Source organism: Anabas testudineus, chromosome 18 (assembly GCF_900324465.2).
Source record: "Anabas testudineus chromosome 18, fAnaTes1.2, whole genome shotgun sequence".
Taxonomy (NCBI): domain Eukaryota; kingdom Metazoa; phylum Chordata; class Actinopteri; order Anabantiformes; family Anabantidae; genus Anabas; species Anabas testudineus.
This window is the reverse complement of record NC_046627.1, coordinates 4,588,909-4,611,122: the sequence shown is the minus strand read 5'-3', so window position 1 is coordinate 4,611,122 and position 22,214 is coordinate 4,588,909. Positions and strand designations below refer to the sequence as shown.

The 22,214-nt window shown below is 40.9% G+C and overlaps 1 protein-coding gene across 1 annotated transcript in view; it reads right to left on the bottom strand.

Moving 5' to 3' along the window:
• LOC113155801 (NACHT, LRR and PYD domains-containing protein 3-like) overlaps positions 1–22,214 on the bottom strand; it is a 100,185-nt gene that overhangs the window by 35,155 nt on the left and 42,816 nt on the right. Inside the window, exons 3-4 of the mRNA XM_033326630.1 lie at positions 18,982–20,782; positions 18,489–18,662 (exon numbers count right to left, since the gene is read on the bottom strand). Of these exons, the coding sequence (XP_033182521.1) occupies positions 18,489–18,662; positions 18,982–20,782 (1,975 nt within the window). The remainder of the gene's footprint in view (positions 1–18,488; positions 18,663–18,981; positions 20,783–22,214) is intronic.

Here is a 22,214-nt window from a genome sequence, read left to right as displayed (position 1 = left end):
AGAGGGGGGAACATAGTCCAGGGAATCCAGAGGGGAAAGCACAAAATCCAGAGTCCAGGGGGGGAAGCAGACAGGGCTGAGGAGGAGTGAGCAGGAGCAGGCAAGGTTGGGCAACAGTCAGGGAAAGCAACAGGCAGGAACACAGGCAAGGAACCACAGGCTGGAGACAGGTTGGGGAAAACTACGCTGGAACCAAGAGGGGGGAATGACGACGATCTGACAGGGGAGGAAGGTCTGAGGAGAGCTTATGTAGTGTGAGGGGAACACAGGTGAGTCCAATATGCCGCTGATTGGCAAGAGCAGAGGGAGAGAACTGGCTGGTGGGCGGAGTCCAGAGGGAGAGTGAAGTGGAGCAGTGAGGGAAATCCTCAGCTTGGCCTGATGCCAGGCCGAAATCATGACACTGTCTGCTTTCTCCAGTTTGGACTTTTTGATGTTCTGTAAATGTTCTGGTAACTTTAAATTCTGCAGATGCCACTGGAATTTTTTTAGTTCCTCTTCTCCCAAATCCTCCAACATGTCCAGTAGCTCCTCCTGTACAGACCTCTCCATCTGTGAAACAAACCAGAGGTCATTTTAAAAGAAAACAAATAAAGTTTAGCATCTCACATCATATCAACTATTTTGTGTTTTCCACAAGTCATTCCAGCTGCTCCATTGAAGCTGCTCAGTGTCAAGTTGGATCAGACTGGTTGTACTGGCCAGTTCACAGTATCAATCTGTTAGTGTTAGTGTGAGACAGAGAAGAACAACACTGATACTCAGTTAAACAGAGCATTAAAACTACCAGTCTTCTATCCAATCTACCAAAGAACACCTCTGCTTTGATAAGACAGAGTAAAATAAAAAATAAAAAACAATGAAAAAGACAACTGAATTCAAATCAATGACTGATGTGCAGTGAGCTGCCATCAGCTGCTCTACTTCTACTATCAGTCCACTAGATGGAGGCATGAAGCTGCAGCCCAGCACACACAGGATGATGGACCAACATTTACACTCACTCAGTCATTTGGACTGACGCTGATACTTCACTAACTTTTCCACCACTAAACAACATTTAGAGATAAACACAGAAAAATAATCTGATCATCTGTGTTATCTGAGAAAATCATGGAGATACTTTAAAAACTGCATGTACAGTAAACTTCCTCTGTGCCTCAATCAAATCAAAGTCTAAATAGAGTTTCTACAAACAGACTTACTACACTGTAGGTCTGGAAATGACTGAGAATCAGCAGTTTGCTGTACAACAATCTACTCTAATGATTCCTGTACACATGTGCTGTGTTTGCAGAGGGGGGGTGGGGGTTCATTTATATAAGTCCTGAACAGAAACACACATGAAAATCTACTTTGGGAAACCACAGCAGCAACAGCTACAGTGCAGCAGCAGAGATGATTTTCCTTGTACAAACCTGGAACTCAGGCCCTTAGTTCAGTAACAACATGAAATCCCACATTCAAGTTCCCACATGTGTGAAACGCAGCATGACGACGTTCAGTAAGAGACGTGAGCTCAAAGACGTGTTTCTTCTTTACTGAACAGAAACAGTGAAGTGATGTGAAAGAAGAACTTTGAAAGTTGCTGCAGCTTTTATTATATCAAGGGTTAAATAGAGATTTGTGAGGAGGTGGGGGGTCACACTGCTGATACTGGATCAATTCTCTTTGTATCTGAATTCATGAAACACTGATATTCCTGTTCAGAAATTATAATACAAGTACAAGCACACAAACTGTGTACTCAAGTAAGAGTGCAAGTACATGTTTAAAAGGCCGTTGATTCCTAAGGTCAAGTGAGTTCCTGTGTAAAGACTTCCAGTAAAAGTACCACCTATTTATCTTCCCATGTTTATGGTCTGCCTCGCCACAACTTACCATCAACATAGAAAAAATACACAAAAGTACCCAGCAAAAGAAGACAGAGAGGCAGGAAAAGGCTCTTTGGCCAAAGGTCAAGTATAAGAAAGAAGAGTCTGAAGACCACGTTTAGAGGGTCCTATGTCTTTTTTAATAGCCAAAGAGTCATGCCATGATCATACCCAACTATGACTGTTGATTCCTAAGATCAACTGAGTTCCTGTGTAAAGACTTTATGTTCAAGGTTTTGCTACCAAAGGGAGAAAAATCGTACATATCTGTTAAGTAACTTGCCACAGTTTCAACAACTAAGAAAATTGTTTTTGTTTATTTTGTTTTAAGGTAAGGTTAAACGATGATTTTATATTACACTCAATGCAAGGGACCTCAGAGATATACAATATTGTCATATATCTATGTATTAAATATATTGTTAAAAGTATTGAGCAGGATGTAGTACTGTTATTACTGACAGAATATTTGTAGTACTACTTCTACTGACAGAATCCTCTAGTGCTTTTGTTATTATCAGAAGACTGCAGTGTTGTTATTACTGATAGAATACTGTAGTACTGTTACTACTTACAAAATACTTTAATCACATACTTTACAGTTACAGTAAAAATGTGTAACATATTTAGAGCCGAGCTAATGTTACATTCCTCTAATAAGAATTGTGTCCCTATGAACCAAAATACAGACAAAACCGAGCAGTAACAGACTTAGCTTAGCACGTTAGCACTAGCCACATTGTATGTCCCAAAGTACAGTTGTTCACTAAATGTTCATAAATGTCCTGTTCTGTTGAAAGGTGTCAGTGTATGTTTCAACATTATTCCAGCTAACATTAGATTCTACTACTTAGTTATTATATTGTTACCAACCAAAATAACAGAATCAGGCCAACAAGTTGTTACAATTAACATGGTTCATTTTACTGCTGAAACCTGTCTCCATGAAACCAGTCAGCTTCTAGGCCTGAATCCAGCTTGTGTCGTTGTTCAGGCTAACTGAGTTCATTATAGAGAAAGTTGGCCATTACCAGGGTGACAAGAAAGACACTGTAACCCGACCTTTTGCTACGAAGAGGCGAGGAGCCCACATCTCATTTGCATACTAAGTGATACACCTCGAAACCAGCTCGCTCTGACGAAGGGAGTGAGGCGCACACTTTGAGACAGGCAGGGGAGGAGATGTACATGGTGCAGAAACATTTAGAGACACCTTTTTGAGACATATAGGTCCAATATATATCTGCCTGTATAATGATTCCTTTAAGCTGCTCAGATTCTGACAGTGACGAATCTTTTCCTCATTTATTGCTTCACTGCAGCTCAGAACAACACGAGGATAATTTATTAGAAGACCCCGGTTGTTCCTGCTCTCTGCTATATGTAGAGTAACTTCTAACTTTATATGCAACACTGGTTTAGACTTGTTTTTTCATCATCACAGAAGAAAAGAAAAACATGAATTCTCTAATTAAATACCCATCACAACTGTCCTGCTCTGATTTACTGAATATTTTAGTAGTTTTCTCTTAACCTTTGTAGATTAACTCTGGTTTTCCCACACAAACAGACTTTGACACAAACAGTAACAAAGTTAAACTGACTCTGTGAAAACGACCTTTCAGCTTTTCACACATCAATTCAACATCATGTTGATCAGTGTAACAACAGAGTCTTGTTTTACTCACCTCTCTGCTGACAACACCTTCTCTTTCCAACTCCTAATCCAGTCGTTTCTTCTCTGCTGTTCTTCTGATCCAGGTTCAGCTCAACACTTGCCCTGGCTTTTCACATTAAAAGTTTGTCCTAAACAGGAAGGCTGTAGAACGTTGCCAGTTATGAAGGAAGTGTTTTATTTCATTATTGTAAGTTAGCGCCAGGAAATTAATACAAAAAAATTTAAGTTACTCATTTTCCGGCTTTTGTCCTGTTTCTCCAGCTTCTTAAATGTCATAATCACATGGATAATTACAAGCTGATTCAAGGAAACCCAATAGTGTTTGACATGGAAGAGAGAAAGTGAGAGAGAAACTGTTAAATTGAGAAACATGAGAACCGGGAAGAGCCGATTTCTTTATTTTTTATTGTAAAAAAATTAAATTAAAAACACTGAAGTTTTAAAAATCATGTAGTTAAACTATGTCAGAAGCATACACAGGTCCATCAGGTCTTTGGTGTCTCCTGTGTGCTATAAAGATTTGGTGATTAGTTCATTCTTTGCTGTTTCCAGCGTGGGAACTCCTATTTCCTGTTTCACTGCAGGAAGACGAAGCATATTTCACTGGTTAATGTGCAAACAATAGGATGACTGCTCTGTAGAATAAGAAGCTGTAGAAACAATAGAAGCAATTTCCAAATATTCAAATACAACAAAGAATAAACAGTTTTTTTCTCTTTTGTGTCTGAAGATACAGACACTGAGGTGATGACATCAGTCAGTCTCACTGCTACGTTCATTTATAATCCTGAAAACATTTTACTAACTGAAGACTGATGATCATCACACAGTCACACATTAAATTTTTATATTGTGTTCCTGGAAAATCAAAGGTGTCAGTAACATTAGCTGCCTCATTTTCTCAGGACTGATCTAATGTGAAGGTCAAATGACAAAGTGACACTAACATAAGCTGCTAAAACTGCCTGTCTGACTTATAGTCTACAGTCAGACTTTATAGTAGCAGCATGAAAACACAGTAATGCTTAAACAGTAAAAGTCAGTGACAGAAGAAGAACTGGGAGGAGACAGGTAGGATGCTGAGACCAGTCTGCTGGTTCTCATACTGGGTTTATTTTACTTTGAACAGTTTCCTGATCTGCTGCTGTTCTTAATGTCAGTTCATTCATTCTCTTCATGTTCTGCAGTTTAGTGGTTGTAGTTTATGTCTCTTTTTGGTTCTGACATAAGGAACCTAGCCCAGACGAAGGGGGTCTATATCCAGCATGTGTCTGAGGGGGTCACCCATGTGTGAGCAGGTTCACTTGTTTTCCTGCCTGATGACGTGTTTGTCATTGTTGCTCTGTACCTGTCTTAAATCTCCTGATGGGATCAAGCTGTTGAACATGTTGAGGTATTTTCCTGATTTGTGTAGAACAGCAACAGTAGCTGTTATGAAATTAATTGGTAAAATGTGTTGGTACGGTCCAGTGGATGGAGCCAACCAGGTATAAAAGGCTCCGAGTGAAGCAGGCAGAGCGCTGGTAGGAGGACGGTAGGTCCAGTTTCTGATGCCTGGGAATAAGAATCCACTGAATCCAGTGTCTTAGCTTTTTATTCTTCTCACACAACTATGTTTGGAGGCTTAATCTGATTTTCCAGTTCTATTTCTGTTCAAACTCCACACACTCAGAGACAGAGTGACACTGACATCATGATGATATTAGCTCCTAATTTCACCATCAAACATTTACTGTAAAGATCAAATGTCTTGTTAAACTCAAAGATTTTCAGGAAGTGTAGATGCTGACTTCACATCAAATGATTCATTTTGGGATGTGTCTCTAATCAGAGCAGATCCAGCAGGACTCTGTATGAACCTGGTTCCTTCATTATACAGCTGGACTGCTGATATGAGCTGAGACTCTCATTTACTGCATTATTGGCAGCTGGAGTCACTTAGTTACTGTACCTATCACCATTTAGAGCTCAGGAAAAACACAACAACACTGATGTTTATGTTTTGTAGGAACATATGAAATTCTGCTTTATTCTAAGAAACCAAATCCAGGATGATTGTAAATCAGTCTATGGAACCAGATGGTTGACGTGCATGTTGGAGCTCATATGAATTCACTTTAAAGGGGAACTCTACACTAGAGCTCCACCTGATAGTTTAGTGCCTCTTTAAAGTTTTCTGTCAGTTCTCACTGATCCTTGGAAACTCAGAACCAGCTGTTCTCCAGTGATGGACAAACACCTCCTGAGTGTGAGCAGCCACGTTCCTCTGACATGAAGCGCTGAATCCTGAGCTCTTCACCTGCAGCAGTTTGTGTGTGGCAGCATCTGAAGCTCACTGTTCAAATCCACAAGTTCTAATCCACAGTTTTCCTTTAAGATACAAATGTTAAAGTCAAAGCAAAAAAAGAGTTGAGTTGTGGTTTTGGAGTTTGAACATTTGGAGCTTTAAGGAAACATGATAAACCTCTTTCGTGATGTGATGTGAGGTGAGGTAACACTTAATTTATCCTCAAGGGGACGTTCAGGTCCGATGACATCAAAAATCAAATCACAAACATAAAAACAGAATCAGAATAGAAGAATTTTAAATACAAAATCCACCATCATCAGGGGAGGTGAGATAGAGAGTAGTGAATTAGTCCATGAGAGACAACAGTGACACCACATTGACAGGAGCCTTAAACTCCAGAATCAGCTAAACCAGTCTGTTCTCTGAGTTCAAAGGTTGACGGAGACCAAAGTCTTCCTGCAGCAAAAAGGAGCTGCAGCAGCAGCGTTGCCTCATTTGTCTCTCCATCATCAGCAGCTGAAAACCATTATTGTAAAAAAAAAAAAAAAAAGTGTCTTTGGAAAATATGTCTTACTTATAAAAATGTGTGATCAGGAATATTCATCAGATCTCCATGTAAGTCCTATTGTGTGCTGTGCAGGTAAAGGAGAAATCCGTCTGTGTCTTCTTTTCAGTAGATACATTCAGTGTGTGTCTGTCACTGGATAATATGTAGTGTGGCACTGAGAGTGTCTGATAGATGGGGGGAATTGTATGAATGTGGCCTTAAAAACAGAAGAAGATCAAACCTACAGGCGGCGAAATAACTGGGTACTACTTCATGACAGGTGCAGGTGACAGATAAGAGGGCATGCTCATTTAACCTCTGCTATGGGAGGGGTAAAGGCAACATGTAGTGTATTTAAAGGGTGCCCAGTGTCATCTTTTAAGACTTTAGCTGGATGTGTCTCTATTTATTGTTGTCAATAAACCTCACTTGACTTTTAAACACACTTTTCCGCCTCTTTGACTGATTTTATGAAGAACTTCTGCAACGTGTTTGACACTATTAAGAAGAAAATTTGACTGAATCAGCCCAAGAGAAAGAATGAAACTGTGACACCACACTACACTACATGGACGTGGCAGAAAAAGGTTCATTCTAATCTACAGACAATGATCACACGAATGACAAGATGTTGATGAATCCTAAATCCCATTTCTGCTCATAGTTCCCTGTAAATTTTAAAACACTGTATCTTTAATCTTTAACAGTGCTGCTGTTTTTTACCAAGTTGATTTGTTTTTAAGGTAAAAATGTTCAAATCTCACTCTGAAAAGTAAAGTAGATAAAAGAGTGAAATAAATGGAGTCTACAAGTAAAAAGTGTGAAGGATCTTTGTTTTTGTCTCCATCTGGTGGTTTAAACCAAACTGGGAATAAGAGGAAACACACTGCTTTGTCTCAGTTTTCAGGTTTCTCATGATGACATGGTTCCAGCTGATGAACCATGAACCAGACAAAACCAATTCAGACCAGAGACTTTAAAATAACACTGAAAACTACCTGAATGGTCCTGTTTAGAATAAAGTGCTGACTGAATGAAAGAGAAGTGGATCAGTTCTAATTCATCTGAATAGAACCACAATAATATGACTCTGTGTCCTGTCTCATGGTTTGACTGTTGTTTCCAGACCTCCCAAGCGGGGCCTGTTCCAGCTGCAGGTGTCATCACACTTACTGATTCCAGACCACACAGAGTATCTGGGACTCTTCTTCGGAGCTTCTCTCTGAGTTCTGCTGCAGTCTGTGTGCTTAGATTTGAGGCTTTACGTTGAAGTGCATGCTGCAGCGTTTGGATCATGGGAATGACCTTGGATCCAGAGACTCTTTTCTCTTCAGACAGCTCCACTGTAGCTGGATTGAAAGGAGCGAGCACGCTGAGAGTTTCTCCTCTGATTTCATGGTGTTCAGCAGTAAGTGGAGTGATATCTGTTTTTAAAGAGGCCACAGATTCCCACACTGGCTCCTTTTGGTCCTTCATTCTTCCAGCATGAGGTCTGAGCTGTTCCATCGTGTTGGAACCACTTCATGATATTAACTTAGCTCTTTGTGCTTTAAACAACAGAGTTCACTGAGACCAGAATCTAACTTGAAGAACATTTTAATTCTTTCAAGGGAGCAGTAGTTACAATCACAATGAGCTTCAGATACAAGTGCTGCTGCTCTGAGAGTCCGTCTCCCACAGGTCTTTAATATCAGTACAGAACATTTGAAAGACAAAGATACATGAACATGTCTCCACTTACATATGTTTCATTGAACGGTGGTATGTTCCTAGGGAGTATGTGGGGGTGAAGCACATTCAGGGCAGGTTCCACAGTTCATCTGTTTCCAACAGTTAGTTAAGACTCCTGACATGATCTTTTTATGGTGACACAGGAACACAGCAGCTGCATTGTATAATGTATAACAATCACATTTTCTATCATTTTCCTCCTGTTTATTTACAATCAAGAGTTCATAATAAACCATCATCAACAAAGATATAAAACAAATAAGTAATTAGATGGAAGAACTGGATATAAAACAAATAAATGTAATATTAGGATGATCTGTGTTTCTTTGTAACTACGTCAGTCCCACACCACTTCTCTCCACTTTCAGTGTGAACATCATTGTTCATTACACATCAGACCCCCAGGTAGTATCAAACAGGCAGCACTGAGCCAGTACCTACAGCATCAACAGCTGGATTAAGGCACATGATCCCTGACAGTCAGGTGGGGGTTTGGGTTTCAGGTTCTTTTTGTCTCCACACAGCCACCATACATCCGAGCTGTGGACTGTTTGGTTTACAAATTATAGGGGAGATCTCCTGAGGTGATGTTAATGGTTTCATTACATGATGCTGTTTTACCTGTGTCTCTTCCTTTGCTTTCTCTAAGGAAACAGGTGTAAATAGCAGACTAATAATCTGCTGCTGGGGAAACTGAAAGTTTTGCTGGTGAGAATAAGAAATGCGCAGTTTTTACAAGTCTGGTTCTGAAGAACTGTAGAGGTTGTGAATAATTAAACATACATTTTAGAACCTCCAGGTCACTGGCAGGGGTCAGTCTGAAGCACAATTGAAAATATTAGCTTTTTAAATATACTATGGAACAAAATAATCATAGGAAGCACATGTCTCCCTCTCTATGCATTTTACCATCAGTGACCCTTTCCCACTTTCTCCTATCTCATGCCCCTCTTCATAATATGTTGTTTTTCTGCTTTCTTGGTGCTATATTCTCAATATGGGTATAACAATCAATAAAGCCACAGCAGTAAGTATCTACAATGTTAACTTCAACCCACACCAAGGTGGATTCTTAAATGGATGCCAACATCTGTTTTCGATGTTGGTTGAGTTTCCTGACGTGTCTAAGTCCCTAAAATCCCAGAGGTATTGTTGGTTACTTCACTGGTTTGATACGAGCGAATCACAGCTGTGGCCTACCTTCAAGAAGGGTGCGTAGGCAAGACATCCTTATGCTTACACTGTCTACCCTTAAATGTCGCTTTGGATGACTAAATGTAAATGTAAAGGTCCAACTTAAGAAAATATAAAAATAAATGAGCATAATCCAAACTAAAGTCAGATCATCAAACTACAGTTAGTCCATGGGACAGGTTCTGTTAGGTAGATATCTAGAACTTTACTTACTAACAACCACACATTCATGTTTCTGATGGTTCACTCTCAGAGCTTCTTTAACACCAACACAAAAACTCTTCTTCCACTTGGACACTTTGGATTTTGCTCCAACTGTTCAACTGAAACTTTTCCATCACAGAGACCAAGAACAAAGTTGAAGTGAATAAAGCTCAATTTGAGCTCAGTGTTTTGGTTCAATACAGCAGCCTGAAGGAACACACTGATGTCCTGCTGCAGGATACAAACACATGCTTTTATTCTGAAAGGTCTAACTTCAGCTTCTGGTCCAGCAGCTGCAGGAGTCATTGTTTGATCAAGTCAGACACACAGATGTGTTTCCAGATGTGTGTGGATGCTGTAGATGAACCAGCAGCACTTACAGATACAGTCCACAACAACAGTGAGTCCACTCCTGGTCAGTATCACTAAAATGTCAAGTCACTTCAAATCGTCCCCATTTCAGGAGATCTGACTTTAGTTGGACTCATTTAACTCCAAATAAAGATGATTTGTGAACAAAAGTCAGAAAACTTTCCTTCATGAAATTCATGGATGTGTTTGACTTGAATCTTTGGTCTTGTTGGGTCATTTGTGCTGACGTCACTATGAACAGCAGCACTGACGTCTAATAATGTCAGTGGATCGAAAAGAGAAAAAGAGAAAAGACAGAACAAGACTTCAGAACAAGTCCTCAACATCTGGATCCTGGAATAATAGGAGCTTCATCTTTAAAGGACTGGAAGAGGAACAAGTTTACAAGGAATCATTTAGAACTGGTTCAAGAAGAAACTGATTGAATCCATGAATCTGAAAACGTGTGTGTGAGTGAAAGAGACAGACATGTAGAGACTGAACTATCTGTTCAACAGAGACGACGTTTCTCTGACAGGACGACACTCTCAGTACTACACTGAACACAGAGACACTGAGGAACCAGGAGACCAGAACCTAAACCCAGGATAAAGAGGTTCAGTGAATGTGGTGTTGAAGGTGTGGAGGTGGATCAGTTTGTCAGAGGAGACTTTGTAGAAGGACAGAGTCCCAGCAGGACAGTCCACATACACTGATACTCTGTTAGAGACGGAGGAGGAGATGGATGTTCTTCTGCTATTGTGAAGAACCGAGTAACCACCATCATAGCAGAAGAGACTCCAGGACTGATCGTTCCATCCAAACACACAGTCTTTAATGTTTCCTCTCCTTCTGATTCCTCTGTAACTCACTGATATATGAACGTATCCGCTCCACTCGACCTCCCAGTAACAGCGACCAGTCAGACCATTACTACACAGCAGCTGACGACACTGGTCAAATCTGTCTGGATGATCAGGATATGACTGATCCTCCACCACATATGTCACCTTCCTGTTGTTGTCAGACAGTCCTAGTTCTATGTTCACTGTGTTTGTGTCGATGGTGAGTTGACAGAAATCTGATGGAGAGAACAAGACACAATCCAGCTGCAGTTATTAATCTATCATCAGTTTGATGAGGACTCATGACATCAGGGATTTGAATGAGTGATGTGACAGTTTGAAGATGGTTGAATGTTGATGCTTTGTTTTCATCAGTCTCATTAAAAACACACTTACACTTCCTCAGACCTGGTCTCAACCATCGGACTCCACCAGGCTCTACCCTGAAAGGAGGAGGGGGGTCAGAGCAGCACATTCTCTTTCAGCATGCACACATGGACATTACATGGCTCTCATACACACAGTGTGTTCTGGTTCTGTTCTAATGGAGGCTTGTATGTAGGGATGGACATTCAGCAAACAACTAAGGAATTGGAGTCCTTATCTTGGAATTCTACGGAGCAGGGAGGTGACATGGAGGAAAGATTTCAATTCTCTAGTTCACAGCAGTTTTGGTGTCAGACACCTGCTTTCAGTCTCACTCTGTCACCAGACAAACTAATGTGACACCACAGGAAGCAGGAAACTGGAGAGCAAAGTCCAAGAGGCTCAACTCCACATACATGGACTCTGTGTGTGTGTTTTCCTCTCTCTAATGTCTGTGGACTGATCTCAGCTGAGCTTCACACGTTGTCCTGTGTTCAGAGGAAGTCTAGTTCACCTCCAGCTACTGGATATTGATCATTACACACAGACTTTGTGGCTTCTGTTCACAAAGTCAGAATGAGACACTGAAGTCAGAATTACAGGAGCTCCCCTCTTTTCTTTGCTGAATGTAAAGTGCTTCAGTGAAGATTTGTCATCAGCTGAGAGGAAATGTTTCCAGCACAAAACTACTTTCTGCTTCAGTGTTCATCAACACGACTCCACAGTGAGACACAAACTGATGCTGACACATTTTTCTTCCTTTCATGCGGTGCGTTTGTTTTATTTATCTAAACAAACACACCTAGTGAAGCAACCAGGTACTACAAAGGAATACAGGACATTTACTGACAGTTAATTCTCATGTCCTGAACTTTTGCATTATCAGCTAATATATATTTTGATTCATCAATGTTATTAATTTATTGAAATTATTGATAAGGAGTGGAGGTGTGGTTTGTCTTGTTATTAAAAACAAAAAAGATCATAATTGTTGAGCAAAATCTGAAAATTATTAAATTTAATATGATTTTTGTGGTGAAAAAAATTCTGCATAAAAATATACTTCTTCTTGTTCTTCTTTCGGCTTTTCCCATCAGGGGTCGCCACAGCGAATCATCCTTTTCCACCTAAATCTATCATGAACATCTTCTACCCTAACACCAGCCAACCTCATGTCCTCTGTTAAGACATCCATATATCTCCTCCTTGGTCGTCCTCTTGTCCTCCTGCCTGGCAGCTCCATCTCCAACATCCTTCTACCAATATACTCACTATCCCTCCTCTGAACATGTCCAAACCATCTCAGTCTGGCCTCTCTGACTTTGTTGCTAACACAGGCAACGTGAGCCGTCCCTCTGATGTACTCGTTCCTTATTCTGTCTAACCTGGTCACTCCTAAGGAGAACCTCAACATCTTCATCTCTGCTACCTCCATCTCAGCCTCTTGTCTCTTTCTCACTGCTACCGTCTCTAACCCATAGAGCAGAGCTGGTGTCACCACTGTCTTGTACACCTTTCCTTTGAGTCTTGCTGACACTCTTCTGTCACACAACACTCCTGACACTTTCCTCCACCCGCTCCAACCTGCCTGCACTCTCTTCTTCACCTCTTTTCCACATTCTACATCACACTGAACTGTTGAACCCAAGTACTTAAACTCCTGCACCTTCTTCACCTCAGCCCCCTGTAACCTAACGCTTCTACCTGGATCCCTCTCGTTCAGACACATGTATTCTGTCTTACTACGACTGACCTTCATGCCTCTTCTTTCCAGAGCAAACCTCCACCTTTCCAGCTGTTCCTCCACCTGCTCTCTACTCTCACTGCAAATCACAATGTCATCCGCAAACATCATTGTCCAGGGAGATTCCTGTCTGACCTCATCTGTCAGCCTGTCCATCAACATAGCAAAGCATAAAAATATACTTAAGCTAATGAATACTAACCTGAGAGTTTTGAGTTTACAGTGTGGATTCTCCAGTCCAGCAGACAGACGCTTCACTCCTGAATCCTGCAGGTCGTTGTTACTCAGGTCCAGTTCTCTCAGACTAGAGGACTTGGAGCTGAGAACTGAGGACAGAGCTTCACTGCTTCTCTCTAAGAGGTTACAGTAACTCAGTCTGAAAAATAGTATAACATGACAACATTTGTGTCAAACTGTAACCACCTTTAATCTTGAACCTTAACCAAAAAGATACAACACAATGAAATAAAATCAGACAGGAAAGTACAGTTATTTTATATATTGTAAAATACTGAAGAGAAACTTGTGACTTTAGAACAGGGGTCGCTAACAAGGCGGACCGCGGTCCGGACCCAGAAGCTGTCCCTTACGGACCCGGAGCTACAGACCAAAACGAACATTTTGACTCCAAATCTAGTGGGGAACCTTAATTTTACCCGGCGCAGCTATTTCGATCTTTATGGTAGTTATTTAGTGGACGCTAGAACGTATTGGCCAATTGAAAGCGAGTTAAGCCATCCCACGTGACTTAACTAAGCCAATCGATTCTGTGGATCACAGGCGGTAAATTTAGCGACTCAACAGTAGATAAGAGAAACTTCGAGGTTGGAAAGGAATTAATAAAGAAAGACGGTGATAACAGAGAAACAGAGAGGAGAGAGATACAGATGACAGAGAGGTCACGGGGAGCACTAAACCAGTGTCTGATATGTTCAGAAACTGTGGCTCTTATTAAAAGTGCCAATGTCAAACAGCATTATGAGACAAAAAACAAAGGTTTTGAACACACATACCCACTGAAATCTGAATTGTGATCACAGAAAGTTGCTAGTCTCAGAGCCCAGTATGACCAGTCCACCAGGATCTTGAGCCACATGCTCAGTTCGAATTTACATAATTTGTCAAAAGGTTTTTGAATTGTACTGAACTAATTTGATTTGACAGTTAAGTATTGGTTACATGCAGGCTACTTAATAATATATCCCAGTAAATAGTTAGACAATATAATCTTCTGGACCTTTGCTTTGAAAAATATTGTGTAACCGGACCTCTTTAAATTTCAGTTGAATACCCCTGCTTTAGAAGGTTTCATCTCTCATGTCAGCAGTTTTGGACTTTTACATATCTTACCGTATTTTCCGCACTATAAGGCGCACCTAAAAGCCTTCAATTTTCTCAAAAGCCGACAGTGCGTCTTATAATCCGGTGCGCCTTATATATGGATCAATATTGAACCACAACAGGTCTCGCAATTACGGTAAACAGCGGCCGACTCCATTTTCCCTCGTAGAAGAAGTAGCGCGCGCTGCATGCTGGGATATATGACTTTGCGTAGCCTGCCGGTGTTATGCCGACATTTGCATCCCCCACTCTAATCAGACAGAGGATGCAGATCTCGGCAACTCCGAGTTGCCAAATATTGCACCCCCTCCCTTATTAACTGTAACACAGGTTATAACAAAATGCTGTCGTTTGTCCATCTTTTAGATTATTTTAAGCCAGTGCTTCTCAAATAGTGGGGTGGTGCGATGCTGGGGGGGGGGGCGCGTGTGACCCCAGGAAACATGCTTTTTGGCCGTACTTGAACAAAGTGTAATTGTACATCCAGCACAGGAGATGGCAGTGGCGCTCTCATTGTCAGAGTGTGCGCAGAGCGTATTAGCTCTATGGTGTTATTGCACCGAGTACGCGCAGGTAACAGGGATGAAGAGAAAGGCGGACAGAGATGGAGATAATGAGGCGAAAGCTAAGATGAGGAAATACGCTTGGCTTCACTGTTACGAAGGTGGGAGACGAGGAAAGATCGGTGTGTTTACTGTGTCTAAAAATGTTGGCAGCGGACAGCATGATGCCAAATAAATTAAGGCGTCACTTAAACACTTCAGTAAACCAGCGAGCACTGTTGGCATCATATAAGGTACCCTACCAAATAGCTCAATGCAAAAAACCCCACACGATAGCAGAGGAGCTGATACTGCCTGCAGCAGTAGACATGGTCTCTGTCATGCTGGATGATGCAAGTGCTGCAAAAATAAAAACTATCCCTCTGTCCAATGACACTGTCGCAGACGTACAAATGAGATTGCTAACGATCCCCAAGAACAGCTGGTAGATAAACTCAAAGACAAACGTTTTGCCTTACAATTTGATGAAGCAACTGACAGCAACAAAGACTGTTTGTTTATTACTTATGTACAATTTGACATGACAAACTCCCTGTGTGAGGACCTACTTTTTTGTAAATATGTCAGAGACAGAGCCACAGCTGAAGAATTATTCAAAATGCTGGACTGCTTCCTGACTGAGAATGGGCTAAAGTGGGAGAACTGCATTGGTGTTTGCAGTGATGGTGCACAGACCATGGCAGGGATGAGAAAAGGACTTCAGGCACTCATCAAGAAGGTCTCACCTAAAGCTGAGTGGACACACTGTGTTATCCACAGTGAAGCACTGGCATCAAGGCACCTTTCCTCTGAATTAAGTGAGGTTATGACTGACATTATAGGTGTAGTTAATTTTATAAAGACTAGACCACTAAAAACAAGAGTGTTCTCTGCTATCTGTGAGGAGATGGGAGCTGAACATCAAGCTGTGCTGTTTCACAGTGAAGCAAGATGGCTGTCACGAGGAAAAGTCTTGTCCCGAGTTTTTGAGCTCAGAGAGCAGATAAGAATGTTTTTGGAGCAGGAGCACAAGTATGACCTCGCAGAAAAAGTTAGTGATGAGAACTTCCTGGCAAAACTGGCCTACCTGAGTGACAAAGCTAAATGAACTAAATCTACAGCTTCAAGGGAAAGATAAACACCTCCCTCAGGTCACAGATAAGATCAGCTCTTTCACTCGAAAGCTTGCAATGTGGGGCAGGCGACTTGATGTAGGAAACACAGATTCATTCGACAACCTGCATGACTTTGTTGACACTACTGACTATGATGCCACCTCAGTGACGCCATATATCAAGCAGCATATTTCATCATTGATGGGATACTTTAAAAAGTACTTCCCTGAAAACACTTCTCAATATGACTGGGTGAGAGATCCTTTCAAAGCACCAGCTCCAACTGGTTTCAGCTCTGCAGAGGAGGACCAGTTCATTGATATAACGTCTGACTACACATTGAGACTGAGGTTCACATCACAGACACTGAGTGAATTCTGGCTGAGTGTAGAGAAGCAGTATCCACTCTTAGGGCAGAAGGCTACGGGCATTCTTCTTCCTTTTGCAACGTCTTATCTTTGTGAGATTGGCTTCTCTGCTGTTGCTGCACTGAAGACAAAGTACAGATCCCAGCTAAACACTGAGCAGGAGCTGAAAGTTGCTGTATCCTGCTTCAAACCCTGCTTTGAAAAGCTGTGCACTGCAAAACGTGCTCACTGTAACCATTAATCTTGACTTCCTTATTTTGATAAAAGGAAAAAATCAGCACAAATAGTTTTATTCATTTTTGTTTTGTAGGTTAAAATGTTTAATATATTGTGTTCCTGGGTTAATGTTGCTGATAACTTTGAATTTATTATTATTGAGTTTATTTAATCTTATTTTTCAGTATCAAATGTTTCAAGTCGGTCAAAAATGTTTATAGTTTAAGTAAGGATTTAATTTATTTAATATTTCAGGCAAATTGTTGCACTTTAAATTGTTTCTCTTACAGACTAAAAAACAATGTTAATAAAGTTATTCTTTATTGTAAGTTGATCTTTATTTCTTTATTTGTTGTTTTCTTTAATGTAAATAAGGATAAAATGTTAAACAGAGGTATACTTATAACGATTTTATAGACATATAATACTACTTATAGTTGTGGGGGGGCGCAAAATGTTTTTTTCTTCCTAGGGGGGCATAACAGAAAATAATTGAGAAGCACTGTTTTAAGCTGACAGTGAAAATTCACACACGCAAAAGTGTGAGTGGCTCAAATCATGCCGAAGTTTGCACATCTTGTACACAACACTACTAATGTGCTTTAGCATTTTTAATAACGCAAAGGTAACGTGTGTTACAGTTAATAAGGGAGGGGGCGCAATATTTGGCAACTCAGAGTTGCAGAGATCTGCATCCTCCTCCCTGATTACAGTGGGATACAGATGTCGGCAGGCATGCAAAACTCGGCATAACACCGTTTCATTTCCATTTGTGTGTTTGTGCAAAGACCCCAAAATGGCTCCTATTAAGAGACACGGTTAATTAACATTAATGAATCAATGGTGCGGTTTCTTGTCTTTACTAGAGTTGTGAACTGAGGAGTACATTGCTCTCAACTACATTTGATCCTATCTTTTCTTTATGTAACTGAAAGAAATAGAAACTAAATTAACAAATAATACACATCGTTACACATTTGGTATGTTACACTCGCACACGCTAGCTTGACTTGAATGAAGCTAATTACAATAACACGCACACGTAATTTATCACATGTAACAGGTAACAACTAACATACTTCTAATGACAATAAACATGTTAATACTAACAAAGACAAATGCTTTCCAAGGCACAACGATCAACTAAAATACACAACTCTCACTCACTCTCAATTTTAAGAACAATACTATAATACTTTTTAGCTGCCTTTGTCAGAACTTATTGTTATTTATTTATCACTTGAACTGAAAGGCATGACACGGCCAGAGCACATCATCAACATGGACAAAGATAAACTGTGTCACGAAAACTCTATGTCCCTGACTTTACCTCAGGGAAAATAATAAAACAGCTGTTTATTCATTTTGGGAGTGAAGGGAGTTGTCAGAACGCTGTTTTGTAATCTATTAATAAAGTTTGACCGACCTCTCTGACTGTTTTGTTTACATTCCCTTTAGCGCAACTCCATCTAATGTTGCATAACTAACGCCAGCCTCTACTGTAGCGTCTATTCTATGCTCCTTATAATGAGGTGCACCTTTAATATGAAAAAAGTTCTAAAATAGGCCATTCATTGAAGGTGCGCCTTATAGTGCGGAAAATACAGTAAGTTATTTAGAAAAGAAACTTGATCTGACCTGAGAGTTTCCAGTTTACAGTGTGGATTCTCCAGTCCAGGAGACAGTAGCTTCACTCCTGAATCCCGCAGGTCGTTGTTACTTAGGTCCAGTTCTCTCAGACTAGAGGACTGGGAGCTGAGAACTGAAGACAGAGCTTTACAGCTTTTCTCTGAGAGGTTACAGCCACTCAGTCTGAAAAACAGTAATGTATAACATGACAACATCTGTGTCAAACTGTAACCTCTTTTAATGTTGAACCTTAACCAAAAACATACAACACAATGAAATAAAATCAGACAGGAAAGTACAGTTATTTTATATATTGTAAAAATACTGATGAGAAACTTCTGCAACTTAAAGTTTGTGACATTACAAAGTTTAATCTGATTGCGTCTCTCTTATGTCAGCAATTGTGGACATTTTAAATATCTTCTAATATTTAAAACAGAAACTGGACCTGACCTGAGAGTTTCCAGTTTACAGTGTGGATTCTCCAGTCCAGCAGACAGAAGCTTCACTCCTGAATCCTGTAGATTGTTGTTACTCAGGTCCAGTTCTCTCAGACTAGAGGACTGGGAGCTGAGAACTGAAGACAGAGTTTCACAGCTTCTTTTTGAAAGGTTACAGCCACTTAGTCTGAAAAACAGTGATGTATAAGATGACAACATTTGTGTCAAACTGTGTTAAATTATCAATGTTAATGTTGACTAAAAAATAAATAAATAAATACAATAAAATATAATCAAACTAGAAAAGAAATAAAAAAATGTTTATCATAAAAATACACTGCTTGAAACTTCTGCAAGTCAAACATCCTCACACTGGAAAAGCTAAACTGTTTGGGTCTCTCCTAGTTTTAATTTAAACCAACCGAAACTTCCTTTGAAGTTTCTGGTTCACAATGTGGATTCTTAGGTCGAGACTTCAATGATCATTCAACTATCCACATACTTACAGAGCTTTTTTAGCAGCTTTCACCACTGGCAGCAGCCTCAGAAGAGCCTCCTCTGAAGCAGAGTATTTCTTCAGATCAAACACGTCCAGACCTTTTTCTGATGACAGTAAAATGAAGACCAGAGCCGACCACTGAGCAGGAGAGAGTTTATATGTAGAGAGACTTCCTGAGTCCAGGTACTGTTGGATCTCCTCCACTAGAGAACCATCATTCATTTCATTCAGACAGTGGAACAGGTTGATGCTTTTCTCTGCTGAGGGAGTCTCTTTGATCTTCTTCTTGATGTACTCAGTTGTTTCCTGATTGGTCTGTGATCTGCTTCCTGTCTGTGGGATCAGACCTCTTAAAAGAGTCTGATTGGTCTGCAGGGAAAGACCGAGGAGAAAGCGGAGAAACAAGTCCAGGTGTCCATTTGCACTCTGTACGGCCATGTCCACAGCACTCTGGTGAAGAAGTTTTTGTTTAGGTCTAAACAGTTTGGACCTCAGAGAAGTTGACTGTTCTTCAGACAGCAGATTGACTCCAGAGTTGATGAAGGTCAGATGGACATGAAGAGCAGCCAGAAACTCCTGAACACTCAGATGAACGAAGCAGAACACCTTGTCCTGGTACAGTCCTCTCTCCTCTTTAAAGATCTGTGTGAACACTCCTGAGTAAACTGAGGCTGCTCTGATATCGATGCCACACTCTGGCAGGTCTGATTCATAGAAGATCAGGTTTCCTTTCTGCAGCTGCTCAAAAGCCAGTTTTCCCAGAGACTCAATCATCTTCCTGCTCTCTGGACTCCAGTGTGGATCTGTCTCAGCTCCTCCATCAAACTTGATGCACTTCACTTTGGACTGAACCACCAGGAAGTGGATGTACATCTCAGTCAGGGTCTTGGGCAGCTCTCCTACCTCTCTGGTTTTCAACACATCCTCCAGAACTGTAGCAGTGATCCAGCAGAAGACTGGGATGTGACACATGATGTGGAGGCTTCGTGATGTCTTGATGTGGGAGATGATTCTTCTGGCCTGCTCCTCATCTCTGAACCTCTTCCTGAAGTACTCCTCCTTCTGTGGGTCAGTGAACCCTCTGACCTCTGTCACCATGTCAACACACTGAGGAGGGATCTGATTGGCTGCTGCAGGTCGTGTGGTTATCCAGAGGCGAGCGGAGGGAAGCAGGTTCCCCCTGATCAGGTTTATCAGCAGCACATCCACTGAGGTGGACTCTGTGACATCACTCAGGATCTGATTGTTGTGGAAGTCCAGAGGAAGTCGACACTCATCCAGACCGTCCAAGATGAACACAACCTGGAACTCTTCAAACCTGCAGATTCCTGCTTCTTTGGTTTCAGTAAAGAAGTGATGAACAAGTTCCACCAAGCTGAACTTTTTCTCTTTCAGCACATTCAGCTCTCTGAAAGTCAATGGAAATGTGAGCTGTATGTCTTGGTTGGCTTTGTCTTCAGCCCAGTCCAGAGTGAACTTCTGTGTTAAGACTGTTTTCCCAATGCCAGCCACTCCCTTTGTCATCACTGTTCTGATTGGTTCCTCTCTTCCAGGTGAGCCTTTAAAGATGTCTTCTTGTCTGATGGTTGTTTCTGGTCTGTCTGGTTTCCTGGATGCTGTTTCAATCTGTCTGACCTCATGTTCATCATTGACCTCTCCAGTCCCTCCCTCTGTGATGTACAGCTCTGTGTAGATCTGGTTCAGAAGGGTTGGGTTTCCTGCTTTAGCAATCCCTTCAAACACACACTGGAACTTCTTCTTCAGATTAGATTGAAGTTTAGACTTGACATCCGAAATATCAACAGCATCTGGATGAAGCACAGATAATAAGATGTAACATTAGTGACCTGGTCACAACAGTCACTGTAACAGTGGTTTCTTCTTCCACTTGTAACTTGTCAACTCACTGTACGATCAAAGCTCATTTAAGATGGTTTATCACCAACTCAATTGGTAATTGGCAATAATTAATAAATTGACATACTCTGTCAAACATAAGCGTAATTGTTAGAGCTATACAAATAAAATTGAATTGAATTAAATTAATTTAGGTTTTCTCATTAATGAGTTAAGACAACACTAGCAGTGAAAATGTGGGTTTCAGAAAGGTCCAGTTGGTCCAGATGACAGATCATTGGAGAAATGAAAATGTTCAGAAAAGATAGCAGTGGAGTGGTTAATCAGGTTATTTAGGAAGAATTTAGAAAGTGGGGGGGTGCCTGACAAGTGGAGCATTGTACTGAGAAAGAGTAGGGGAAGAGGGGAGGTGGTAAACAGTAACATGTCACAAAATAGCACTCAATAAAATATGCACAACACAAATATCACTTAAAGAATTAGTTAAACCTGTAAAATACCAATGTCAATAACTGCAGGACGCTAACAGTTAGCAGCCAATGAGGTAACATACTGCACTAACCCACAGGGAGAAAAATTTATTTCGGACAGTACTTTTCTCCATCCAAATCCTCTGAAAGCTTTATACTGCAACGTAGCTTGGCACTTTATCTTCTGACTAACGTAACCTTTCTCACCTGTAGCAGATTGCTTTGCGCACAATAACACACTGACGCCACCTTGATGAGCGAACTGCTTTTTCAAATTGCTACGTAAGTGACGTAATGACCTGTTCTTAACCATGTTAATTTCTCTATATTTCCCTTCTTTTATACAGACATTATTTACATATTTAACGAAACAATTACATAACAGTATAACTGACTTTTGAGAGGAGTAACAATTACATTAAGGAGCATTCTGTCTCAAAATGATGCAGAAAAACTAGTCCATGCATTAGTTACTTCTAGACTGGACTATTGTAATTTACTACTAATAGTTTGTCCCAATAACTCCTTAAAAAGCCTCCAGTTAATCCAAAATGCTGCAGCCAGAGTTCTGACTGGAATTAGCAAAAGAGATCATATTTCTCCTACATTAGCTTCTCTTCACTGACTCCCCATAATATCCTGAATAGAGTTTATTGTTTAATTTCTGGACTGGAGACAGTGGCAGAGACAAAAAGACCCGAGACAGAGCTGGAGGTGGCTGAGTTGAGTCGATCAGAGGAACAGCTCAGGTTGTCATGGTTTCGGCCTGGCCCCGGCCGGTCTTGGATTTTCCTCTCTCACTCTCCCTCTGGACTCCGCCCACCAGCCACTTCTCTCCCTCTGCTCCTGCCAATCAGCTGCATATTGGACTCACCTGTGTTCCCCTCAGGCTACATAAACTCTCCTCAGCCCT